This window comes from Coturnix japonica, chromosome 9 (genome assembly GCF_054131305.1).
Source record: "Coturnix japonica strain WE chromosome 9, WE-NBRP24, whole genome shotgun sequence".
In the NCBI taxonomy this organism is placed as follows: domain Eukaryota; kingdom Metazoa; phylum Chordata; class Aves; order Galliformes; family Phasianidae; genus Coturnix; species Coturnix japonica.
In genome coordinates, this window is record NC_140671.1 from 6919773 (window position 1) to 6946941 (window position 27169).

At 43.7% G+C, this 27169-nt stretch overlaps 1 protein-coding gene across 1 annotated transcript in view; it reads left to right on the top strand.

The window, feature by feature from the left end:
* Positions 1 to 1653: 1653 nt before the first annotated feature.
* Positions 1654 to 27169, top strand: part of ZNRF3 (zinc and ring finger 3) — a 66201-nt gene continuing 40685 nt past the window's right edge. Inside the window, exon 1 of the mRNA XM_015878314.3 lies at positions 1654 to 2119. Coding sequence (XP_015733800.2) covers positions 1685 to 2119 — 435 coding nt within the window. The 5' untranslated portion in view covers positions 1654 to 1684. The remainder of the gene's footprint in view (positions 2120 to 27169) is intronic.

The following is a 27169-nucleotide window of genomic DNA, read 5'->3' on the forward strand; positions in this document are numbered from 1 at the left end:
AAGAGAGGTCCGTGAAATGTTACAGTGCCATAAATGGGTCAGATGAATGCCAGGAAGAGGTTACAAAAACCTTAATGCTCTTAATGGTGACTTGATCTCAAAACCATGATTAATCAAGTCCAGTTTTGATGCAGGAAGCAGCAGTTTGGGGGATTAGGAGGTTGTCCTTCAGCAGCTGATGGCTTCCTGTTCTCTTCTTCTTCCTTTCACCAGCAAAGCCAGAAGATCCCAGGCTATAGGAAAGGCCCCAGGCACAGATCTACCCTTTGGCATAGGGAAGTTGGCACACAGGAAGACCATAATGACGGTGCTGGAGAACTGAAGTATCCCAAATATGTTCCGTGGGATACAGTACCCTGCTTAAGGCTTTGGGAAGGAACTTTTTGAAAGAGGTGAAGGGGTGAGAAAAATGAGACATCTGTGGGGTGGCATAAACCATAGGCTTCATTTCTCTATTTCTTCATTTTATGGGCCTGTACTCATTAGAGGGAAGAAGAGTGGAAGGACACAGAGCATGCAGATCCTCTTCTAATCTCCTGAAGGAATGAGAAGACTGAAGGTCTGCAGATCATTGGCCTAATCCACAGAGGAGGTAACAGCAACCCGCTCATCATAGTAACAATTACCCCTGCATCCATCTCACTTTTTGCTACAGATTGCAAGGCTCTGGGAGGAGACTTGCAGAGTTCTCCTTGTTTAACCTCTTCGTGTTGGTCATGATGTAGCAAACTGTGTGTTACCCAAATACCAGCCATTGATACGCAGATAAAGAAAACCCAAGGGGATGCAGTTTGCAGGAAAGATGCTTTTATGCAGTGCACTAGATGGTCATTCATAGCATTCTACTGGAACATGATTTCATAATATTCTAAAGATCATATTGACCACATCTGTTTGTTATTGTTATCTGTTGTGACCAGGCCCCAGCATTGCAGTGATCCTCTCCCAGCTGCGTTTTTTGTGGGTGCCCCATCCCTGGAGGTGCCCGAGGCCATGGATGGGCCCTGGGCAGCCTGAGCTGGGGGCAGCCAGCACACGGCAGGGGTGGGGGGTCTGTAAGCTCCCCTCCAACCTCAGCCATTCAATGATTCCTGCCCTACACACAGCTGAGGAATGCGCTGGATCTCTGGCAATGCCAGGGAAACAGCAAATGTTGGACTAACGCCACACATATATGCAGAAAAGCGGCGTCTCTCCTGCAGGGAGAATCGGTGCCATGTGTACGTGTGTTACAAAGGCCCACGGCTGGTGCAAGACACGCACCAGCAGCAGCAGCAGCGAAGCCGTCGTGCCCGGGGGACTCTCCGGGGCATCCCCAGGGACCGGCACCGCTGCCAACCTCCGCCACCTCGCGACGGGGCCGACAGCCCCGGCATCACGCAGGGCCCGGCCGGGCGCCACAAAGCGCCGAGGCCGCAGTCACGCCCCGACCCCGCAAGGCCCGGCCCGCGTGGGAGGCCGCCAACCGCCACGGCCTTCCCGGCAGCGGCGGGGCCCAGTGGGCCGGGCTGGGCCGAACCGGTGTGTGTGCGTGTGTGTGTGTGTGTGTATGTGTGTGCGTGTGTGTGTGTGTGTGTGTGTATGTGTGTGTGTGTGTGTGTGTGTGTGCGAGAGGGAGGGACGGAGCGGGTCAGAGCCGCGCGGAGGGCGGAGATAACCCCGTGTTGGCCGTCACGTGGAGCAGATGAAAGGGAAGCGGCTCGGCGGGGCGGGGAGCAGCCGGGCCGAGGGACGGGGAGCGCGGGGCCGGCGGTGGCGGCGAGGAGCGGGGCGAGGCGCGGCGGGAGGGCGGCTGCCATGGGGCGCTGAGCCGCCCGGGAGCCCGGCCCCGGAGCTGGAGCCGCTCGGGAGCGATGCGAGGCGGCGGAGCGCGGCTCCCCCCCGGCGAGCGATGAGGGGCTGCGGGGTCGGCTCGGGGCCGGCCGTTCCGCCGCCTCTGCTGCTCGGGCTGCTGCTGGCCGCGGCTCCGGGAGCGGCGCTGGGTAAGGAGACGGCGTTCGTGGAGGTGGTGCTGTTCGAGTCCAGCCCCAGCGGCGATTACACCACCTACACCACGGGGCTGCAGGGCCGCTTCTCCCGCGCGGGGGCCACGCTGAGCGCCGAGGGCGAGATCGTGCAGGTGAGCGCCACGGGGAGGGGAAGGAGGGGAAAAAGGGGAAGGGAAAAGAAGGGGGGGGGGGGGTGCCGGCCCCAAGATGGCTCCGCGGCGCCGTCCGCCGTCACCTGGCGGCACAAAGCCCGCGCCGGGCCGGGCCGGGCCCCACGTGCGGCGCGAGGCCTGAGGTTACGGGGCTCCGCGGTGACAGATGCGCGCACAAAGGCCGCGGGGCGCCCCGCACTGCACGGCCCGCAACGTGCGGCCAGTCCCGGCTGACAGCACGCGGTGCGAGGCCGCGCCGGGAGCGGCGACGGCAGCCGGGGGGGGCGGGGATGGTGCGGGGCCGCCCGGTCCGGAGCCGCCGTCGGAGCAGCGCCTGCCGTGCACATCCGAGCGCACGAGGCGCCGCGCTGCTCCTCCCGTCGGTTCCCCCTGCAGGTCTGGCGCTGCGTTCAGCCTCTACCTGTTAATGCTGAGCCCGGATCTCGTCTCCTTATTGAAGTTCCTGTTGATTTCTCATCGGAGAAATAAGTCGGGTTTTTATCTGAATGCAGCTACTCTTTACTTTGTTTGAAAGTCTTGAAGTGCTTATCTAATTTCTTTGTAGTCACTGGTAATTGTTGACTTTATTTTTTTTTTCCCCTTCGGCTAAGTAAAGAAAAATGACTTAAATGGTGTTTTAATAAGTTTGATTGTTAAGCAGCTGCCAATAGCAACCCTTATTTCTCTAACAGTTGTGGCGTTTGTTGGCTTGAGTTTTGTGTATGCACACATACGTACCTATGTATATACATTTGTATATCATAGAATGGTTAGAGTTGGAAGGGACCCCCAAAACCATCTGTTCCCAATGCCTGCAGTGCTCAGGGACACCCACAGCTCCATCAGTGCTCTCAGCCCGGTCCCCTGACCGTGGGTGTCTGCAGGGATGGGGCTGCACCTCTCTGGGCACCCTGTGGAGTGCATCACTGCCCTCAGTGTGAACAACTTCTTCCTTATATCCAGTCTAAATCTCCCATCTTTTCATTAGGAACCATTTCCCTTTGTGCCATCACAACTGACCCTCCTAAAAAGTGTCTCCATCTCCATATACGTGTTCAAAGAAAATTCTAGTGCCCCATAAGCTCTAAAAACAACTAATAAAGCTCTAAAGCCACAAAAAGAGATGCTCAAAATAAGACTTTTTTTCCCCTCTTTTAAACTAAAGAATACCAGTTTTTTTGCATGTTCTTTCAGAGTTTCTGCTGGGAGGCTTTCTCGTAAAAATTCACTTGCAGGCAAAAGAGTTGTGAGGACAGGCTGCTGGGGAGCATTCTTGTTTATTCTTCCAGAGGAAAAAAGGGATGGAACAATTAATTTATGTTTTTGACATTGTTTAAAAGGTAATGCTTGAAGGAGCTGAAACTGATACTGACATTCTCTGTCCTTTTGGTCCATTGTCAAATCATTTATGTTTCACTCAACGCCGTGTGTCTATGGGGAAATCAAGAGCCTGATGTGTTGCTGCGTTAGTATTAAGGACGGAACAGATGCTGTTCATTGGTGGCATTCTTGGGGCTCTGAGCACCTGATGGAGCTGTGAGTGTCCCTGTGCAATGCAGGCAGTGGGACTGGATGCCCTCAGGGGTCCCTTCCAATCAAACCATTCTGTGATGATGGTTTTCTTGCTGTGGCTTTTCACCAAGGCTGTGTATTTAGGAACCCATAGGAATGTATTGGTTTGGGTCACCATTTAAAGATCACTGTGAAATTTAGCAAGGGATTTTGCAGCCGATGACCCTACCAGCACTTCAGCCAGTGGTGCTTCCATCAGTTCAATGAGCTTCTCTTGGCCCCAGTCACTTTGTCAGCACGCACAGCAACTTTCAGAATTAAAATGCCTATTTCATTAAAGTGAAATATTAGAAATTCCTGAAAATCAGCCACACAGTAGAGAATGAATCAAAGGGACTGTGGTTTTGGGACTATACAAAGACTTACTTTTGTTTATGTTAATATCATCAATTACTCATTAGTGTTGAAAGTTTCCGAACAACAATAACAACAAAAAAAAAACAACTTAAGAAACAGAGAACTTTCAGCTTTTGATAGGTCATCCATTCACTCTCCATCTGGTTATTGCTCAGATTCCTATCCAGCAGTGGTACGCTGTTACATTGTCTTCTTAGGGTCAAAGTGTCTACAAGAGTAACTCTTCAAAGAGATGCAATGTTCCTATGTGTTCTTTAATGTGGCCACAGTTTGTGTTCAGCAAACTTATCCCCGGGTTGCTGTGTCAGCTGCCCTCGTGCTGCCCGAAGGCCTGACTGCCCCGTTGATGCTGGAATACAGTGTGATCCTGGGGCTGTGTCCTGGTGCTACGATGGCTGAGACTGGAAATCAAACACTTAGTGTTAGGGAGTCTCACTCTTGGAGAGCAATTGGGAAAACAAGACTTTGTTGAAACCACTGCAATGAAATTTTTGCATTAAAACAGATGATGTCCAACAAGCTACTTCTGGTTGAAGCTTCTTGGAGCACTCGGAGTGAAAGCTCAAATGTAGTCCTGTGTTGAAGTAGGTACTACATGACCATAGTGCTAGGGCAGCATCACTGATGTGAGTAGCAGTGTCTCTTTTGCTTAGAGAGGAATTACCTTAATTCTATTTGTACTGGGCAAGCCTCTTAGAATGACAGAGTTGTTTGAGCTGGAAGGGACCCCCAAAGGCCATCTGTTCCCACTGCCTGCAGTGCTCAGGGACACCCACAGCTCCATCAGTGCTCACAGCCCCATCCTCTGACTGTGGGTGTCTGCAGGGATGGGGCACCTCCACCTCTCTGGGCACCCTGTGTGATGCCTCACTTCCTTCATTGCACAAACTTTTTCCTCATATCCAATCCAAATCTCCTATCTTTAAGGTTGAAACCGTTTCCACTTGGAGGTGCCCAAAGCCAGGCTGAATGTGGCCATGGGCAGCCTGATCTGGGTTGCCAGTTGTAGGGGAACTGTTAGGTCAGAGCTTGAAGTGGTGATGAAGGGATGGTGTAGAGATGCAGCTGGCCCAGGGAGCACAGGCACATTGTTTTCACCTGTGCTCCATGGTGAGCAGAAGGGGCGGGCCCAGGGTGGAGCCTCCCTGGGCTCATATAAGGGCCAGCTACCAAGGGCAGAGTGTTTCCTGGGCTTGGGTTACTTCTGAGGATGGAGTTCTGTATGGCCAGAGAGCTTCTTCATGAGATGGGTGAGTTTGGATCTTCTTTCTATATCAGACTGTTGACCTATATGTGATGCACAGTTTGCCCAGTGTCACTAAGAATCTGTTGGAAGTGATTTTGCTTTTTTGTGACCTGAGCACCAATATGTGCTATTTTTAAGAGGAACATCATGGGGAAGGGTTTTGGAATACTGTTCTTAGTTTTGTTTGTGTGATGGAAGTTTAGGTTTTGGTGGTTTTGTTTCTGCTTGGAAGCTTCAGCATGAACTCTATGTAGCCAATGAACAGGAGTGACATGCGGCTTAAGTAATAATCTCCAGTTGTGTATCCCTTCTGTGCTCAAAAGGTAATGCTGTGGGGACAACAAGTGCATTGAGTTTTCTATTTTGCTCATTTAAAGCTCCAGGAGGAAAGCAGAATTTGAACACTTAATATTCTTGCAGCTGTTTCTTGTAGCGATGCCCTTGCCCATGTTTTCATCTTCCTGCCATCTCAGAAGATGGGGAAGCTTGGAGTTGGATTGCAGCACCATGTGAACGTGTGCCCTCCTTCAGTCTGCCTCCCACCCCTTATTTACTTGAGGAACTTTGAATCTTTCCTCTGTTTTCTCACAAAGCAAAAATAGCTAAATTGTCAGGTAGGCTTTGTGCTCTGAAGTACTGGCAGAGTTTCTAAGGGAGCTGAAAGCAGCAACTGGAAATAACTGTGTGGATATGTAGATGTCTGGCAGTAATCAGAGGAGACTGAGTCAAGGGAACGTTTGTGTCCCTTGAGAGTAGAGAATTTTGTATTTTATTTGATGCTGTTGCTTTGTGAGCAGGCAGGTTGAGTTTCTTCTTGTGCCTGAAGGCCATTCAAACTCAGGAAGTGGAATTATTTGTAGCATTGAGTCACCATTTTGGATGTTTTCTTTGCTGGTTACTCTCTTAAACAATGAAGACACCTGTGATTGGTTTTCTGTCATTTCCCATACCTTAAATACAGTGCCTAGACATCCAGTAATGATGTGAAGGACATAGGGGTGATATTTCTCTGGTAGAACTGAATTCCTGGTACCTGTCTTTGGTCTGTGTTGGTGTTGTGTTTTTGGAGTGCAATGTTTGGGTGCTGGGGAGATGCTGAAATATGGCACCCTGTGGGTGCTCAGAATGGGATGGGGGGAAGGTTGTTGAGCATTTATTGTGTGGGTCCATTCTGATACACAGAAGGGAGATCTGGAAGCTGTTTGCTTTCTCTTATGTGAGAGGTCTGTCTGAGTGCCATGTTCTACTGCTACCTGATACGTTCTGTGCTGTGAGAGGGAGGGATTTTTTCTGCTAATGGAATGAGTAGCTACAGGTGTTGGGAGCATGTGTAGGAAGGCAGCTCATCAAAGTGTTTTGCCTATGTCTTATACTTTTGTCTTAACCTGCTGAGCTCCAGTCTAGTTATGTCAATTTGTAGGAGGTTGGCTGTTATTTTGGGCTTCTGAACACAGTATTATAAATAAGGATCTTTCACTTTTATCACATATTCAGTATATTAATATCCAAGATGTCTCTGGGCTGGCACTGGAAGCACAGGTTGCCCAGAGCTGTGGGTGTCCCATCCCTGGGGGGAGGGAGGGCAGAGATGGTTCTGGAACAGGATACTGGGCTTCTTAAACTTTCTGTGAGCACGTTGTTCTCCTTTCATTTAATCACTTCCTATGTCTGTCATCTCTTGTGAAGATGATGAACATGGTATAAAACCAAAATTAATGCAGAGTTTGAGGGGCTGATAAGTTAAAAGCCGTAGGCCTGCATGAGGTCTTGGAGCATGAAGGCACCTGTGTGAATCCTCTAAATGGATCTAAGGCAACAGTAGATGCATGTTTCTAGATGTTACTACAGGGGTACAAACTTCAATGAGGAATTGCTGTTTCAAGAGGAAACTCAATGTCTGTAGTATTGTCTGTAAGCAATGCTGGATGGACTCCTAACAGAGCCATGACAGCACTCAAGGCTGAGGCTGTCACTTGAGAGAGACTCAAAAATTGTTAAACTTGGAGCTGTTTGGAGAAGTTTTTCATTTACTTGTATTTATGTTAAGGCTGGATCTATGTGACTGTAATGGTTTAGATATAATTACAGTCTGCTTTGCTGTGTTACTAGTGCTTGTGGCCAGCTGTGCCCCATGGATAGGACTGGCACACGCTCACTCTGAGCACACCATTGGTGGGTGTGATTATGGGATGGGGTAACTTTGTTTTAATCGCTTTGTTCATGAAAGGCTTCCAAAATGAATCTGGTTGAAGTAGGTAGAGGTCGTGATTTGGTGTGGCAGAACTTGATAAGAATGAAATGTAGGTGTAGGCAGCTTTACTCTAAACAGACCTTATAGGAAAGTCTTGAGTGAATGTATAAAACCATTGATTAGCATAAGTAGTAATTTTCTTCCAGTTTATAACATCTTGTGGTGGAGAATGTATTTAAAAATGCTCCCTTTTTTTTATTACAGTCTTCCAGTCCTTGTTTTGGTGTTTCAAAGTGAGGCCCTTCTGGACCAAAATAGCTTTCACAAGCATAGTTTTTCAAAGTGTGAATGCTTTCAAGAGGCCGGCATCTTCTTGGTTAAGGGGGAGGTGACATCTGGAGGCAGTGATCTCTTATGTCCCCTGTGTAAGAGTTCTTTACCCAGCTATGGATGCGGTGCATGTATTTGCATTAATACTTAATACATTAAAAGTGTTCCGTTTAGGAAGTGTTAATATTTAACTTGAACATACTATCTCTTCTTTTGGACATCTATACTTTACTATGCAAGTGTGGTCAGATCAGAGGTGGTTGCGCCTGCATATGGAGATAGAATGAATGAGAGTGTCTGGCCTTGTTTCTTGTGCTTCCTGACTTGAAGGGAGAGCCTTTCACATTAAAGAAGTTTGGTGAAGGAAGAAGAGATTGGTTTTTTTTTAGACAAAGACATATTTTGAAATTGCTACAACAACATGAGATTAAAAAGAAATGGAGTTCTTGATTATTTGATACTTGAACCAGACATGACCAGGAAAGTGATCGCTTTTGTTTTATATCCAGTAGAGACCATCAAAATTTGTACTTTACTGCACTCACACCACTGGCAGAGCTATGTTTATGTTGGGATTGAGTAGCAGTGCTCAGGAAAAAAGGGTTGTAGTGCCTTGGAGTGTCTCTTCATGGTGATGAGCTGCTATCATTCTTTATTTCCTTTTCATGCTTCTTTAAAAGACTTCTGTTGTTGCATTTGGCTTTAAGATGAAAAACCAGTTTACAAAGGTTGATTAGGTGCCTGTTATGTTCCAGACACAAGTACGCCCTTAAATATGCAGCTTAATATATGCAGACTCTCTAGGCTTCCCAGACACATGTTGCTCTGTACACTGATGTAAAGATTTTCATTGTTTTCTAATGCTGCTGGCAGCTTAATCTTTCTGTTTGTTTTCTGGAGCTTCAGCTGTTTTATTTTGCATCATCATCATTAACTGAGCAAGCTGAAGCCTCAGTGAGGAGGTGAGGAACTAAGGGACATATTTGAGAGTCAGCAGTCATGGTTGGAGTGCAACTGTTTAATTAGCTGTACAGGCACGAATGTTGCAAGTATGTGCCTCCTGCTGTGAATTTATTGCGTGTGCTTGGTAAGCAACTTTCAAATGTTTCTGATTGTAGTGTTTGAAAAAACAGAATTGCTTTTAATTCAGGAAAGACCCTAGTTTGCATAGTTTCTGCCAACATCTGTTTTCCTAATTTGAGCCTTTTGATGCTTAACTGCTGTAAAACAAAGAAAAAGGAGTAGTAATTTTGGGTGGGAGAAATCCTTCCCTATTTCTCACTCTGCCTCCCCCCCAGCACAGAGGAGTTGCTAATCCAACTCTTCAACAAATTCACCATTGGAACTGAAAACTTCCAACCTTAAACAAAGCAGAGCATGCATTTGGAGGAGCGACTTGGAGCTATAGGAACTGTTCTGTTCCTTTTTATACACGAGTGGGTCAGTTCTCTTGGAAGTCTGTAGTTAGTGGGGAAGAATCTATTTTAAAGGCTGTGACTTATTTTCTGCACAGACTGTCCTTGAGGACATATAGACTTCTCTTATTTGAGCCTGGCTACACGGTGGCAGCTTCAATTCAGCCCTGATAGGTCTTACTATAATAGTAATGGAATCTGTAAGTCCTAGATAAAATATACGTATAATGTGCCAGTTATGCAGAGCGGTGCTCTGTTCCTTCTCCACTGGAGTTTTACTTCTCTTTGCTGCCTTTGGGGGTAAGGATGGAGGTTAGGATGCTCAGTGTAGCAATGCTGCCTTTTTTTAAAGACTGATGGGCAGTTCTCTTAGCGGAGTGTCTAAGGCCCTTAGATGGTGTGTGTGCTGTAGCATGAAAACAATATAGGCTTGCATCCTAGTGTTGCATTTTACAAGGGTCCAGCTTACCCTCTTACTTGCTTTGTATTTGCTTAGCATCTGCTTTCTGCTTTCTTCTGCCTTTCATACTCTGATGAAGGGGAGATGAACACCTGATGGGTGCCAAGCTGGCAGGCATCCTGTGTGGTGTGTAGCAAGGCTGAGGTGAACTTGTAAAGTGGAGCCAGGCAGTGCTGGTGAGTTCAGTACTTAATAGGAGCCAAGGGTTAGAGAGCTGTTTTCACTCAGAGGCAAGGTATCCCCAGTCTGCTAGTTGGCAGTGTTCTGCCTGTTTTGAAGATAATATCTTTTCATCCTTGAACTACATTGAAAAGACATTGTGGAGTAGCTAACACACAAAATTCTCAAGGTGTGATCTTGCCTGTCTTCTGCTATTTGTGAAAGCTGTATTGCCAGAGCTCCTCCTTCCCCACCATGGTTCTCTTTCCAGTGTATCTGTATGTTTTGATATTGGGAGTTTACAGAGATTTCTGTAGTGAAATGACAGGACTGCTGTGGCACACTGGGATCAACTTCTCAACCATGTGTATTTTGTGTATGTTCAGTTGCCTCTGGGAGCTGTCTCCCTAAATAAAAGGAGTTAAAGATAGGGGTTTCCTTTCATCTATCCCTCTTGTCATCTTCAGACAACAATGGGAAGATTCAGAAGTCTTGAAGTCTTTCAGACAGCTTCAACATTAAGCACAGATCTCTGATGTGGAGCAGTCAGCCAATATCTTTGCTCGTGTGTCTGTGGTGTATGTGGTATGATTAAATTGAAGTTGCACAAGGATGAAGCTAGGAAAAAATCTGTTTTAAAAACTGTGCAAGTGGTTCCTTTTCCCACATCTTGGATAAAAGTGTGCCTGAAGCCTAGAGGGACATCCCAACTGTGCAAGCAAAATTGGAAGAAGCTCCTATCCTTGTCAGGTCTGAGGTGTCCTGAAAGAGTTAAGCTCTAATTAGCTCACTCATAAGGTATTTAATATCCTTATTAAACTCAACTGCTGGTTTACTTTTTTTTTCTTATGGTGAATAAAATTTCTTGAAGAGCTGAGCCTCTGCTTCTCAGATCAGAGGCTCACATGTTGAAGCTGGCAGTGCTAGAGGCTAGTTCCTATCTGTGTGACAGCATTTTTAATTTAACAGGACCGGCTTTGATGTGCTCGAATATTTATAGGAAGCTTCAGATCACTGCAGTATATGTTCTTTTTAACTGGAGCAGAAGTTCCTCCTCATACAACAAACTTTGATTCTCTCTGTTTACTCTTGGGTCCCTTTTGGATTTGCAGTTGTCTGAGAGGTTTTGTGTTACAAAAATACAGTTTAAGTGGGGGAGGAGCTGCTTGATTTCCCTTCTGGTTTCTGCAGTTTGGGGAGTAGTCTGGTTACTGCGCCTTAGCTCCTTATTTCATCCCAAATACAGCTAGCAGCATTGTGGAAGAGTCTGATATGGTGAAATTGAACTTAAGCAAAGTGTGGTTAGCATGCAACATGTTCCTATCATCTGACAGCTCTCTTGTCTCCAGGGTCTCGGATCTGAGATGGGTTCAAGTCAGAGGGCCCTCTCAGGAAGACACTCACGTCCCAGAGAATTGTAGGTAGAATGGCTGAGGTTGGAGAGGAGCATACAGATCTCTCACCCCTGCCTGCCCCCGGGGGCCCATCCACTGCCTGGGGCACCCACAGCTCTGGGCAGCACTGCCAGGGTGTCACCGTCTGTCCTCTGAGTGAAGAATTTCTTCCAGACATCCAACCTCTGTTTCCCCTTCTTTAGTTTAAAGCCACTCCCTCGTCCTTTCACTATCTGGCTGAGTAAAAAGTTGCTCCCCTTGTGCTTATGAGCTCCCTTTAAGTACTGGAAGGCTGCTGTGAGGTTTCCCTGGAGCCTTTTCTTCTGCAGGCTGAGCAGCCCAACTCCCTCAGCCTTTCTGCCCAGGAGAGGTGCTCCAGCCCTTTGATCATCTTCATGGCCCTCTGGACCTACTCCAACAGAAATAAGGAGAGTGAGAGCTTTCAAGTCACTTTGTGGCTTAAAGAGGAACTGAAAATTTGAGGTTAAGCTCTCAGTGGGAGCTGATCAGAAATTATGGGGGGAAAGAAAAGTTTTAGGTGGAATTTTCTTTTTTTGAAGAACTATTCCACTCAGATGGTTTTGCTTATGTGGAACTCAGTTCATACTCGGGCGGAAATCCTGATGTAAGAGTGCTCAGTGGGTCAACTATCAGCTAAGAGTTATGCTTCCTTCTTTACACCTTTCTTTGCCTGGGCAGCTTACCAGTCATGCCATCTCTGCCCTGGAACCCTCCCAGCACCAGGAGGTGGGCTCTGTCAGAGCTGGCACTGTAGGCCCTTCCAAAAACAGTGATGTGGAGTTTTTTGCCACTTTCAGTAGTTTTGGTATCTTAGAAAGGCATGATTGTGGTTGGAATCTTTCCCTTGATTGTGCCAGAAGAGGAAGTGTCCATGTCATATGAAAGTGTTTCTCAGGCTATTTCAGTAAACTACTTTCCTCCTATTTTTTTCCTACTATGTTTCTGTTCTTTCTACTTTATCTTCTCAGCTTTCTGTTGTGGATCTCTTCTGGACTGCTTTATCATTCTTCCTCCTCCCAGAGAAAGCTTTATCATGGTCAACTGGGGCATGGAGTCGTAGAATAGAATCACAGAATTATAGAGTATCCTGAGTTGGAAGGGAAAGCAAAACAGTAGTGTTTTATTTCCTAGAGTTTTCCATGTGGATGCCAACAGTTGAGGCAGATCTCTCTAGTTTGCTCTGCTTTGTTGTTTGTGTTGGGTTTGTTTTGCAGGGTTCTGTATGTTTCGTGTCATATGGCTGTGTAATTGTAACTTTTTCCATTGTGCTTAATTGGGAGCTCAGTTATCCAAGCAGTAGATTTCTCATGTAAAAAGTCAGGCTCTCAGTAATCGTAATGTTTCATGCATGTCCCACACTGGAAAATGTTTGTGAATATAGACATTCCTGCTGTAGATGCTTTGGTACAGCCTATTCTAGTTCAGCAATTGATTTCAATTATGTCACTGTCTGCATAGCTAAATAGTGACAGGGAGTGACCGCAGGAGAACTGATTGATTAGCCCCACTGTATTTGTGCCTATTTGATGCAAGTAGTTGGCTCAGAGTAATGCTTATTTTATTAGGGTAATTCTGCAGGGGAATAGGGACCTGTGACTTAATGTGGAGCTACTAAAATATACCAACAAACAGAACTTTGCTGGAAGACAATCCTGGTACTGCTTATTATAGAAGAAAAAACAAAAGTCTGCTTTTGGAATCTAAAGCTATGAAAAATTAGCATGGTTTCAAGAGAAGCTGATTAGAATGGGAAGAAAACTGTGTCTTTGAGAAGCTGGTGTTTTACGTTCTGCTAAAGCTGATGTGAAATCATCTAAATTGTGTGGCTGCTGAAATACAATTTTGGTGCTTGTGTTGATGTAACCGACTTCATTTTATATATGTATGTATATATATATTGCAGCATCCTTTTGAGACAGAGTTTTGGTAGTATTAAAACATTCAACGGTTTTGTCTCTGAAAAGGGTTTATCTGAAGATTGTGTATCAGTTTTAGTTTGGTTTTTGTGGAAACTTGGTGAAGCTGTAATAGAAAGCTGATACTGATGTGAGGTTATACCTTAGTGAGCTTCCCTCTTGCCTCTAGCATATGAGATTATTGAGTCAAAAGGAATTACAGAATTCCAAGGGAACAAAAATGGAATGTGTGTGTGGCACCTGTGTGACATGCTGCAGTTAGTCAAACGTTTTCTCACTGTTAGTGTTCTGTTGCTGAGACAGATCTCCTCACCCTTGTTCAGGGGCTGCTGCTTCGTCCTTGTGGCTGAGCAATGCTGCCTGAAGTCATCAAGACCAAGGAGAAGCTGCTGAAAGGGCTCGATGCTCTTAGGGCTTCTGACACATGATATCCCATGATACAAAGGGTAGGATAAGGAATGGGATTCTGTGTTTAAGTCTGCTTTTCCTTGCTTCTTTCCTGCCCTTTTCCAGTGATTTGAGATCATAATCAAGTGTTCAAGGGCTGGATGGACTTAAATAAACCCTTATGCCAATGAAGTGTTCTGTTGAGGAGTGTTGTGAATGTGACCACGATGTTTCAAGGTGCAGCTTTCATGGTAAAGAAGTTCTGACAGGGAAGGATTATTACAGAGCTTGTAGCAGAGATCTTGATCTTGTCAGCATCCATGCTTAGTTATAGCACAAATGAGAACTGTGTTTTTACTGTTCAACTGTTTCTCCAGTTTCCAGCTCTGCTTCCCCAGTGAATATATTTTTCAGTGATGTTTTATGGACTGAAGTCATTGATAAACACATATGCAGGCAGTGGCTGGAGCCATTGTGGCTGAGCCATTGAGTCTACAGCTTTATAGTCTTCTCAGGTTACTCGGATGGTTGTACTCTTTTAAGTGAGCTAAACAGCATGTGCTGCACTTGACAAATGTTGCTCAACCTATGTTTAGAGAAGGAATGGACTTTGGAAAATTTTTCAACTTTGGAGGGGGTTACTTCCATGTGATGAAGGATATTGAGCATCTCCTGTGATTAGAGAAAAATTGTTTGAAAAGCATGTTTGTGTATAGGAAGCTTTTTTTCTGTAACTTAAATACATTAAAATTTGAACTGCTTTTAAAGCAAGACTGTATCAAGTGCTTGACCCCCTTGCATTTGATCTGCTCTGCTTAAGCTGTTCATATTTAGTATGATTATTCATTTGTAGTTTTATTTTTGCATGATTCCCTTGTGCAGGTCAACAGGCTATCAGATACTTGCTGTTTTCTGATGTGTTGCCTTAGGGACAAACAAATGAGTATATAAATTAAATCAAACTAGAAGAGGGGAGATTAGGCATAACAAGTTTTTACACTGAGGGCAGTGAGGTGCTGCACAGGGTGCCCGGAGAGGTGGAGGTGCCCCATCCCTGCAGACACCCACAGTCAGGGGATGGGGCTGTGAGCACTGATGGAGCTGTGGGTGTCCCTGAGCACTGCAGGCAGTGGGAACAGATGGCTTTGGGGGTCCCTTCCAACTCCAACTGTTCTATGATGCTCTTTTACCCCCTATGTGAAGAAAGAATAGCAATGCCTATTTGAGTAGCATTTCAGAAATAATTATGCCAGCTCTAAAGTATGTTGTTGCTCTGTGGAGACCCAGAATTATTATGTTTTGAAATGCTATGGGTTGTGACTGATGGTGGAGACCATACTGTTGTCAAACAATCGTAAGCTAGCTTTGCAGACACTGTATTGATCTCACTGTGCTTTTCTGCTGGGAGGAAGTAGAAGATGGCAGCATGTATTGAATTCAGTCCTATTGCTAAGACAATTTTTGCAAATCAAATTATTTTGTGTCCTTAAATTAGTTAAATTAGAATAGTAGAATCATAAAATGGTTAGGAGGATGCTGATGATCCAACCCACCTGCCATGGGAAAGGACAACTCCCACTAGACCATGCTGACCCCCAAGGCCTTGAGCACCTCCAGAGATGGGATATCCACAAATGCTCAGGACAACCTGTTCCCATACCTTGTCACTCTCAAATGTAGTCATGCCCAAATGTAGTTTTCCATTTCTCAGCATGGAGTAACATTTCTTGGCTTGAAAGATAACCTGCATGTGAATTCATAACTTTTGTAGTTTGTATAAAACACTGCAAACTCTGTTTTTGGGGGGAGGGGGGGGAGTATGTTTTATTTGCATAGGCAAAATGAGGGCATTGCTAGAAGAATGTAATAATTGGGAAAAATCTCTCAATCACATTTGCATAAATGTAGATGTTGTTAAAAACAAGTGCAGGCTCTTCTTCTGCTTTTTTCCTTGCAGAAGCTGGGGAATGATGGTGAGCTAGGGGAATTAGTGGAAGATGAACAGATTGGGTCAAAACTAAACCCATGCTTTGCTTTGTTATGGGTGAGTGTGTGCTGCCTATTTAAAGGAATCATAGAATGGCTTGAGTTGGAAGGGATTCCTGAAGGCCAACTGGTCTCACTCCCTGAAGTGCACAGGGATACCCGCAGTTCCATCTGTGCTTGCAGCCCTGAATTATGCCATCAGTGAACTGCCTCTGTTCTGTCCTGAACGCCAACACCTAACACAGCAGAACATCCAGCTCTTGATGGGTAAGGTTTGAAAAGGAATAGAAACTGATAAAACTGAGTGGCATAGAGTGCTGAGGAAAATGAGATGACAGGTTTGTAATAGTGATTAGTATATGGAGAAGAAGAAATCAGATGTGGATTTCTGCAGCAGAGCTGTGCCTTGGCTTCTTCTAAGTCTTGTTTGGTACTCTAAGTTAACATCAGGTAAGAGATGGAGCTGTTAGTGCTCTGGAAAAGCTCTCTGAATTTGAATGCATTGTTTCTAATCAGCTTCTGTGCAGGTCTGCAAACACTGTGTCCTCAAACCTATCTTAATAACCCTTTTAGAAAGGCAAAAATTAGCATGTTTAGGTGATGAACAGTGAACCTGACATGAGAGCAGAATGCAGAGCTGAATCCTGTCATCTGAGCTGAGAACATGACTTCAGAAATAAAGATTCTGCCCATATGTGTGTGTTACTCTGTCTGTTTGGATTGTGGGAGTATTGCAGCCTTAAGTTTCTTCTGATTGTGACATGGTGTGAAAATAAAGCTTACATTAATAAATCAAAATGAAATCTCTCCAGATGACTTGTCTGGCCATCTGCACTGGTATGGGAGAACCGGAGAAGATGGAAATTTGGACTATTTGAATAATCTGCTTTTAAAATACACTTAAAAGTGAACTATATAAAGGAAAATAGCCCATGTTGGAGGGCTTTCTAGTATGGACCTGTGGTAGATGTGTTTGCCTTAACTTAAATAGAAAACAAAACCATAAGAGTCCTGATGTGCAGTAATAATTATAGATTAGTGGATGCTATGATACGTGAGGGGATGTTCTGATGCAGTGCCCATCTTTGCAGGGTGAATAAATAGTGTGTTTCTGCCAGTCTTCTTTTGGAGCATCAGATGTTCATCAAATTTGTGCACACGATCTGAGATGATTTGTTTCTGTATGATGGCAGTCTGTATTGTTTCCCTCTGTGAGTGAGTAGGCAGCATAAATGGTTTATTTCTGTTCATGATTTTTCAGCACACATGGGTGTTTCAGTATAGGGCAGTCTGTCTATTTGAGCAGATCTAAGCTTGAACTTAAATTCTGGATACAAGGTGTATTAGGGCAGACAACAGTACATTTGGGGAGCAGCTTCAAGGAATCAGTTATCTTATGCTTCATTTTAAACTTGTGGGTCTCTATAAAGGTATTTGCAAGTGTTTCCCATTTCCAGTAGAGTAGGAAACAGGAAGAAAAGAGAAGATGATAAACCTGTAGTTCAGAATTCTTCATATAGTTGATCTTTGCATTCAGTGGAAGAAGCTCTGGTTTGTTTTGAAAGGAGATCTAATGGATCTAATCTTGAGCAGGGTGTACCTGATACAAGCTATTTGCCTTCATTTTTATCTGGACATAAGTGTATAGTGAGAATCGAGGAGAGGAGAAATTTCCTGCCTATAATGCTTCCTAATGGTGTTTTTAGCATGGTGCCTTATCTCTGGTCCTTTGTGGAGGAGGAGGTCTAAAAGGACACTGATGGGAAATGCTAAGGAGTTCTGGAACCTTGATGCTCTTGGCAGCCCTGTACATGATGCCTGCAAAATAATTACAGTTATCCTTCATGATTAGTTCATAGATGGAATATTTGCAGTGTTTCAATATTTCACATACAGGTTGGATTCAGAGATTGGAGTTGGTATTTGTTTACTTTTTTCACATTAAGTTATCTTACATTTATTAAAACTAATTAGTACTGCTTTGGAAAATTAGTTTGGTGCTCTTCTTAAAGGTTTAAAGTCAAACCAAAGAGTCTGACAAGGAGTTAGAGCTGAAATAAAGCAGATCCAAATGTATGCCACAGAGTTACAGTGGACTTTAATTTTATTGCCTGTCTTGCAACATGAGGTTTGACTTCTTTCATTTGCCCCCATAGTAACTTATCCATTCATATAAGCTGTCAGTGTGAACTTCATACTGCTTCCAGGTAATGGTGATCTCTTGTTAACCTGTCAAATAGTTTTGATTCTGTCTTAATTGTTGGATCAGCTCTGGTAAAGCTTGGAATGTGAGAATCTGCCTTCAGTGCTGTGTTTGGCGTTCAGCCTCAGACATTACTGTGTGACATCCACATTTCCTGTGACTGATGCTCTTCTGTATCTGTCTTAGCCCCCAAATACTAGGAATGCTCTTTAGCCAATTTCATATTTGTATAGAATTACCTGACATGTAACTTTCCAACCTACAGTCGAGTAAAGAGGACATCTTACAAACTTCTAAGTTTATAACCCTCACTTGTCATAAATGGATTTGCAGTTCTTATGCTTATGTGTCCCTCTGTACCTTAGTGTGAGTGATTAATATAATGATAAAAAATACAGAATCGGCAGTTAAATAATACTGCTTTGGCTTCAGGAATTTAAACTGATATATGCATGGCTGAAGTTTGAGGGCTAGCATGTTTATGATAGACTTTGTATTGTCATTGTATTTCCTTATTCTTAAGAACTCAGCATGAGACTCCTTTCTTGCTGGACAGGTGGAAACTTTGAAGGGCTGTCTTCCCATTTCCTCCTCTACTTCAGTTCTCTGCACAAGAATGATGGAGCTGTGACTTTGCTCTATATCAAGTGCTAGACTTGAGTCTTTGTATTGGGGTTGTAGTTCAGGAATTTAATAACTCTTCATGGTCCTTTTCCCCTTGAATTTGTCCAGTACCTTCTGAAAGACCTTATAGTATATACATACACACATATATTACATATATATTATAGTATATGTGTATATACATATATGTGTGTATATATGTAATATGTATAGCAGTGAATGCTGTTGTGTTGTATATAGAATCCACTTGGACTGTAGCATTTCAGTTGATTTAAATTGAAGTATGTCCAACCATGAAACAGGGAAAAAGAGTACAGTAAAATAAACTGCTCTGTTGCCAGCTAGTGAGTGCAAACCTGGAATACAAAGCCATACCTATGAAGGAAGGGGATGTTTCTGGCAGGAACTCTGTAATTCTATACCTTTGTGAAGAACAAGAGTGGCAGTGTCTCACTTGCAGGCACACTCCACAGTGCAAAGGAGAAAGGCTGAAAAATGGCTGCATCACATATTTACCTCTGTAGAACATGGCAATAAAAATGAGTTGAAGGGACTTTGACAAACTGATTAGAAGCTGTCTGTTTTCAGACTTTCCATTCTTGTTTGTTTCTTTTTACACTGATTCATCTGTTAAGTTGTGGAGTTACAGAGGTGCCTGTGCTCAGTGTTCCTCTTGGGAAGCCAGAAGGGTGGAAACATTGTTCAGTGTCCCCTGGCAATCATCTCTGCTTCTGTTAACTCCTACTAACAGCATTGCATCTGGGTGATGAGAAACAAATACTGTGTGCTGATCACTACTCCATCTCATCGCTGGAGGTAGTGCAGTCCCACTGTACACCAGTAGGGCTTGTGCTACAGCATGGGATGCTCATGTCACCTTCAGAGGAAAGGTTTGCCTACTGTATAGGTATTCAGTACAGTCCAAATGAACTCATTTATCACAACACAGCTATGAGAAAAGCTGTGCTTTGGTTTGCCTGTGACATTGTATAGATATTCATGTCAACTGAGGTCAGGAACAAAAAACAGTGTGTAGAATAAAAATGTAACAGGACAAGTGGTGTGGATGTCCTCATCATAAGCTGGAATTTTTGTATGTAGTAGACAACCTCTGTTTCTTAACCAAAGACAGGTTTGGATCTTGTAAGTCCTAATAGGTTTTGCAGATTCCTTAACGTATACGCTAGTGTCATACAGAGTGAAGTGGTTTGTTTGAGACCAGTTTACCCATCACCTATTCTCATAAAGATGAGCATCTCTCTGGGTCTGTATGTGGATGGAAGAGTAGTTCCAAGTGCTGTTATGTGAAGGCCAAGATGGTCCACAGTCATGAAACAAAATCAAAATTTAAGGGCACATGAGAAGTAGAGCAGTGTGGGACAACTGTTACATGTTCCATGTAGTAGGGAAGTAATTGCAAAGCTTAGGAACTCAGACTTCGGAAGCAACCTCAAATGCAAAACATTTTACTGATGCTCCTCTTATTAGAAGATGGGATCATCCAGTGTCCTCCTATATTTCCAGTTGCCTCCCACCATAAAGGCATCCAGGCAGCTTTAATACTTTCAGTTGTTTGTGATTTCTTTGTAACGAAAGTGCACCCTTCTGCTTCTCGCCACTGTGAGAACGAGTGGGAGGCCAAGGGGTATCTTCATCTGCTGATATTTGTACCAAAGTACTGAATGTTGGGTCCTTGGAGGGTCCTATTTGAGAGGGTATTTGGGGTATTTATATCTGATTGTTTATGTGATTGGGAGTAATGGTGTCTTGCAGCCATTTAAGCTGAATTCTGATTTGTTACAGAAACAATCTGTATAACTATCATAAACTTTAAAAATAACTTTGTCTACTTTTCCCCATCAAAGCAAGAAAGAGGAAAAATGAGAAGATAACTACTGGTATCTCACTTTTCATTTAAGTTGTTAATCTAACACATTTAATTTCTAGACTCCTGATGCCTTTTTTTCCCTCTTCTTTACACATCCTCTAGGGAGTGTGTGGCTTACTGGTTACTGAAGGGTTAAATCATCTTGCTTTTGGAAGCAGCTGGGCAGTTTACACTCCTTGCTGGGCTGTACAAAAATACTTTTCCTTTGAAGTACTGGGAGGAGCGGCTAAGGGTAAAACCTGGAATGGGGTTGCAGCGAGCAGTTTGTAGTGGGCTTAGCTGCAATAGGCAGCTGTGCCTGCAACTGCTGTGTGAGATGGCAGGGAAGGTCAGGGCTGCTTTCTCTTTTCCCTTTACAGTCTTGGTGGGAAGACTTTATTTTTGAAGCTCTTTAAGTGCTATTGTTGGAAAATTCTTGGATTGGAACAGGTTGCAAGAACTATAGATTAAAAAATATCCTTTCTCATAAAGATGGGAGAAATACAGGGCCCCTGTTGAATGCTCCTTGGCTGCCTGAGACTTGATCTGGTAGTGAAATACAAACTGCTGCTGTTTGTGGTGAGAAAGATTCACCTCCACTGAGTGGTGGGAAGGAGGTCCAACTCCTTTGTGTAATGTATGTGCAAGGAAGAGCTTCCAGCTTAAACCTGCAAAATCTCATTCCTAGTGCCACGTTTGAGACATGAACCCGCTTCAGCAGGGGAACTTCTGTTGGGATGGTGAAAGTTCTGCAACCAGGCTGGATAGAGGTCACTGTGCTTCTGAGGAGCACTGTACATTAGGAAGCCTTCTGTTGCATACAGTGTACTACATAACTTTGAATCAAACTGCCTGATATGGTTCAAAGCAAATGTTTTCATAGATGAAACCTGATGCGAGATGACTCTGGTGCACTTGCCAACAGTGAAACCAGGCAAAATGTGGTGACTCTGGTTTTTTAGGGTAATACTTGGCACACTGGTAACTGGTTATGGAAAATATTTGTATGCTTCTTTTGGAGAAGGTTTGAATCAGAGAGAATTGACACCACTATATTAAACTGTGGAAAACAAACTTCCTTCAGTGATTGCTGCCAATAAAGGTGATTAAGAGCAGTTTACCCACCAACTAATAAGAAGGTGACATTATAATGCCTGACTTTGTTCTGTGTTGGGAAACCTTCAGTCTGCTTTTTTCACTTCAGGAAAGGGCTTTGTTTTCATTAGTTCTAAATCAGCAGTTTATGAAATGTTAGCCTGCTTCAGGAATGGAGGGGAATTCTTTGGTGCATCTTTGAGCATTTTTGGGGAGAGGCAGGAGGGGCAAATTGGGAAGTTGCTTTACATTGACTTCCTATCTGAATTTCATTAACTATTCCCTGCCCATCATGTAAGTGAATTTGTAAGCTGTGTGAACGCATTGCTTACCATCATGATGATGTTTTGGATCTGTTCCTGCTGGGCGGGTGATTGAGCTCCATGTTACATCTCTGAATTTCTACTTGGATTTCTCAACTGCCCTTAATCCCATCCCTTATTATTTACTCATAAGGGTCTGACAGTTGGCTGTTATTAGCATCACTGTTTTTGTTTCCTGATACTCTTTAGTTTCCTGTCTGCCTCTTTTTCTGAATGCAAAAAGCATCAAGAATTGAGTAGCTGAATATTTGTCAAGCTATTCTACTCTTTTGAGTTATATGAAGGGTTCTCTCCTTGGAATCTGGCATCATCCCAAAGCTGTCACTCAGAATCATCACTGACAAATGCTGAACATGTTTATTTTCTGGGAATGTAAGAGTCAGTGCTATGGCAGAAGTGAACATAAATGGTCCTAGAACAGGATTTTGGGGATATTCAGTTTTATCAGACCAATGCCATATGTAAATCCCTGGTTGGAATGAGGATTTGCCTAGATTCTTTTGTGTTGACTGTGTGGGTCTTAGCTGGCAATGCGTAGACAAGAATTAAAACCTCCATTCCATTTACTGTGTTGTTGATTTGTGCCAATTGGGATGCTTCCATTTTTCAAGGATGGCTCCTACTTATTTATTACAAGGGAGAAGTTGGTCAATCTTCACATTATTAATATTCTTTTAATTAAATGGAGTCTAGAGAAGCAAGAATGCACAGCTGGTGTAGTGACTTTGCAGTGTGTGACTGAAAGACTAATGCAAAATTGTCGCATTCTTCTTTCTAACTATAGGAAAACTGTCCAAATATTGTTACAGTGGCACACATGCATTGATGTGTGTTTTTTGTCTGCCTCTCTGGGCCACAGGGGTGCACATGCTGTTTCAGTGTGGTAACAAAGCTGCTCTTGGGCAGGAATGGGTGCTCCTGCATTGCCCAAAACTGTGCAGGCAAAGCAGATATTATCAGTGCTGGCCCTGGGGCATAAAATAGAAAGATCAAAGCGCATGGCAGCAGCACACAGAGGCTCTTCAAAGCCTGAGTAAGGCAGGATTGATAGAGAATGAGAAAGCTCTTGCTGATGTAATCACAGCCTGTGAGACAGGTTGTGTTGTGCTTTTTTTTTCCTTCAAATTTAAACAAAGACACAAAGACGGTCCTTGTTTGTTTAGAGAGGTGAAGCGTGTGCCACAGATGTAGGGCACGGATACCTGAGTGTTTTAGAAGCTTTCCATGGGTAGCAGAGTCCAAGCTTTTAGAAATAACTGCAAACTCACAGCTTTACTTTTTATTGTGCTCAGCTTCTGCATGTGGTATTCTCCCACTTTGTGGTGTCCATGTGGGATCAAGTAGGAGAATGGCAACAGAAGGAATGCTTGTGTTCAGACTGCCATCGTTATTAGAATGAAAACTATCTTGTTTTCTCTCAAATTCCTATTAAAACACTTCTGGGTTTGTTTGGAGAAGAGTACAGGCAAGGTGGAATCAGGGGAGGTGATAAGCCTGGTTCCATGTCAAGCAGCACAGGCTTGTTCAGGCACAAAGTATGAGTAAGGAAGAAAATTTGCTTCCCCCTTTGTTTATGTTGAAAGGAGGAAGGAGAGGTGTGACTTCACTGGAACAGGTATGTAGGGATGGAATGAGGTTTCCCATTTTCTCCTCTACAAACTCCAATTCTCATTATACGCTGTGTCTGCGGCTGTTTCTGAACTTCCATTCTGGTTGTAAAGGTGAAGGGTAGAAAATGATTTTACAAAGGGAATTTTGTGGACTTGTGACCTAGAGCATGGTAGGGTAGTTTTTCCACCCAGAGATATTTGTACAGAGTACAGTGGATGATGAGCTAGTGCAGTCTGATATGCAAAAACTTGGTGGCCATGTGGGCATGATACAAAGACTGTATTATCAGAAACATAACTTAATTTAGGTGGTGTAGCTGCATTGGTTTTGGTTCTTTTTTTGGTAAATGTTTGAAACTCAGGCAAAATGAACTCACCTGCTTGGATTGTGAGTAAGGCCTCCATGCATGTGTCTGCTCTTGGTGTAGACTTCAAGTGTATGTGAACTGCTTGAATGTGTCCCATGGGAAAGAGAGCTGCTCTCATTAGTCTCTGGAGAGCTGTTAAAATTCTGAAACTGAAAACTTATTTCACCATTCTACATTGTTTTGCATACTGATTGTTTTAGAAGGAAGATCCAATGGTAATATCTTAGTCCAAAAACTGATTGCAAGATGCTGGAAACCACAGTGATTATTTCTAGCTGGCAAAACCTCCAGCTTTCCTTCCCCTGTGGCCATGAGATTATTTACAGCATAATTCAGATTAGTGCCCAAAATTGTGGCACTGCAAGTCCAAAAGTCTACCATGGTGGAAAGAAGGGCTGTTGGTGTTAATGCTTCTTTCTAGGGTCAAAGCTATATTTATAGTCTGCTAAATTAGTTTACTATCTTAATAACAAGTCCTGGCTTACAGTCTTGCATCCTCTTTATTGTGAAGCATCTGAGATGATAGTGGTGTTCCTAGTGTTGTTTCATATGGAAGGCTCTCCATTCTGCTGGCTGATATCAAAACTTCTTCCCCTCTTTCCCTTGAACCTTCACTTCTATGCTCTTCCACAGATGTCTGTTTGATACTTGATGCTAGCAAAGGAACTTCAATACAATTGAAATAGACTTTTGGTTTCCAGTTACCAAACCTTCAGGCACCAGGAAATCTGTGTATCTTCTGTATATCTCTTAAAGCTCTGAGATGGGCTCTGACATGCACTTTTCTTCATGCTGCAGGCACTTCCCCTCACGATACAGAGAGGCTTGAGAGAAATTCTGGGATGGGAATTGTAGCAGCTGCTGTGACTTTCTAGGAACTCATGCATCCACTTAAAAATGTATATGCATTTCCTTCTGGGGAATCCCAGTGAGATTTCTTGCTCTATGCTGGTGCAGCCTCACCTTGAGTACTGTGTGCAGTTTTGGGTGCCACAATGTAAGAAGGGTTTAAGACTTCAGAGAACATCCAAAGAGGACAACAAAGATAGTGAGGGGTCTGGAGGGCAAGTGGATGTGGCTGTGGTCCTTTGGTTCCTCATGGAGCAGAGGAGGCTGAGGAGAGGCCTCATCTGTGACAGGGTTCAAAGGGATGGCATGGAGTTGGGTCAGATGGGGGTTAGGGTAAGTGTCTGCTCCAGAGGGTGGTGGGCACAGCCCTGAACTGCCAGAGCTCAAGAAACATTGGGACAGTACCCTCAAATGTAGGGTTTGGGCAGTACTGTGTGGAGCAGGGGGTTGGACTCCATCCTTGTGGGTCATCTCCAACTTGGAACATTCTGTAATGTTAAGAGACTGTGGTGATCTGGTCTGTTGTAATAGAGAACAGTTGGTAAAAGAGATGTTTTTCTACCTGTAAGAGAAAATGCAGGAAACAACCATTATGGTTTTGCTTTTAGAGAGCACTAGGATGAAAATACAATATGTAAGCTGATTCCTATGTGCTCCTGAAGCCATTCCTGTGTGCTCTACTGAGTTTGGTCTCCCACTTCTTTCAGCAGTATCTGTGGCCTTTTGATTCATGCAGCCACGTGAATTAACACAACTGCCATACCAAGTTAGACTAAAAATTAATCTGCTCCAGTGACTTTCTCAGGCAGAATCTAGTTGTGGATGCTTAAGAAGGAATATAAGATTAAAGGAAGCACATGGGGAGAGTTCTGCAGCACATGCTTCCAGGCTCTACTAGCTTGTGCCTTAGGACTTCCTATCAGCATCAGTTAATACATACAAGTACTACATGGCTATTTCATCCACCTTCTTTCCCCGCTTTGCTGTTTAATGGATTGCTTATCTGACTTTGTGACAGCAAGATCCTGTTTTGAGAGCCTTTTCAACTATTTCATTCTATGATATCGTGCTTAATTTTGAAGAGTAAATGAGTCTGAGTTGGTGCACTGCAGTGCAGGAGGCCTAGAACAGCAGCTTAGTTGGCACATAGTTAAATTGCTCACTAACGTGAAGGAAGAAGAGTAAATTTCCACAATTGTCTCATTCTTACTGGCCAGGCTAAGTTTCATAGGTTTCCTTTTTTGAGCTATGGATGAAAACGTGTTGCCAGGAAGTCACTGGTCTTTCTGTCTTTCTAATTCTGTGCAGCAGCTGCATCATCTTTAGCTGCTATTAATGTTCAGAGCTCTTTGAACAAAGGAGTATTAGGCTGATGTAAAATCTTCCTCTGTGAGCCATTCCCTGTGAAGCTATCTTTTGTCTCCATTGCCCTATTGTAACCATTCCTGTATTTGTGAATGAACAGGAAGCTGCTGATGATAGTGAGCAGATGAGTTTGATCTTCAACAGGTTTTACTCAGGCTTCCACTTGAGGGAGTTTATGTAGGAGCTGAGCTGTACTGCTGTCAGCTGCGGAGTCTGATCATTTATACTTCCTTTGTTTAAAAAAAGCTGGAATAATGAATTGATGTGAGAGGAAAATGTGCTAAACTTCTGTATTCACAGATACGCTTCATTTTGTTTGATTGCAGATTGCATTCTGTCACTGGTTGTCCTGTTTCTGTCTAAACAGATCTGTGCATGTCCAAAAAAATACTATGGGAGGTAACTTAATGGCACCTCATGTAGCGGTGATCAGAGGCTACGAGAAGGGAGGATTTCTTTCCAACAGCTCTCCTTCCATGCATGTACTTTAAAGCATATTACTTAAGGCTGATGATGAAACACATCCTTAAAGGCTGACATGAGCAGTATTAAATGTTGTGGAAGTCTTTGCCTTTTTCTTCTGGATTGGCAGTGTAGAAAGTGGAGTTATGAGCCAAGTAGTAGCATATATGTATCCACAGTGCACAATGTTAAGTTCCAGCACAGCAAGCTAGTTTAGAAAGTTTATTTATTGAAAGATGATGTGATCTTGCACAGGAAGCCTTTCTTAGTCTGAGTGTGTGTAATAGCAAGCTGAATGCTTGTAGTGAGCTAACAAGAATGGTGGGAGTAAAGGGCTCGTGCCTTAACACTAGAAAAACCTCATAGCTCCTGGGCCTGAAATTGAAGCCTATTCTGGCATTGAGGTATGGGTTTGAAGTCATGTACTACATTAATTTAGTTCTAGAGTAAAATGTTGTGATAGTGTTGGAATCATTAGGTAAGAGGAGCAGAGTGAAACCATGTCATGAGTACTTCAGCCTCCAAGTGTCTGCATGTTGCACGCAGTTCAAGTCAGTGCATCCTAAAATTGGAGTGGAAGACTTCTTAACTTAAAAAGCTGGCAAATCACACCTTATGGCACGAGGTAAGACTTTATATAGTCTGTAGAGATGGTGACTAAAGAACAATTATTGCCTATTCCTTACAGTATGTGGGGATTTCCAGAGTCTAATGAGTGAAATTCATGAAGCAGCCTTGGCTTTAACAAAATCATGGATAATTCTGACGTGGCAAGTTGTGTTACTGTAGGATGGTGTTGAAAATTAAAGCACGAGTGTTGTCTAAAATA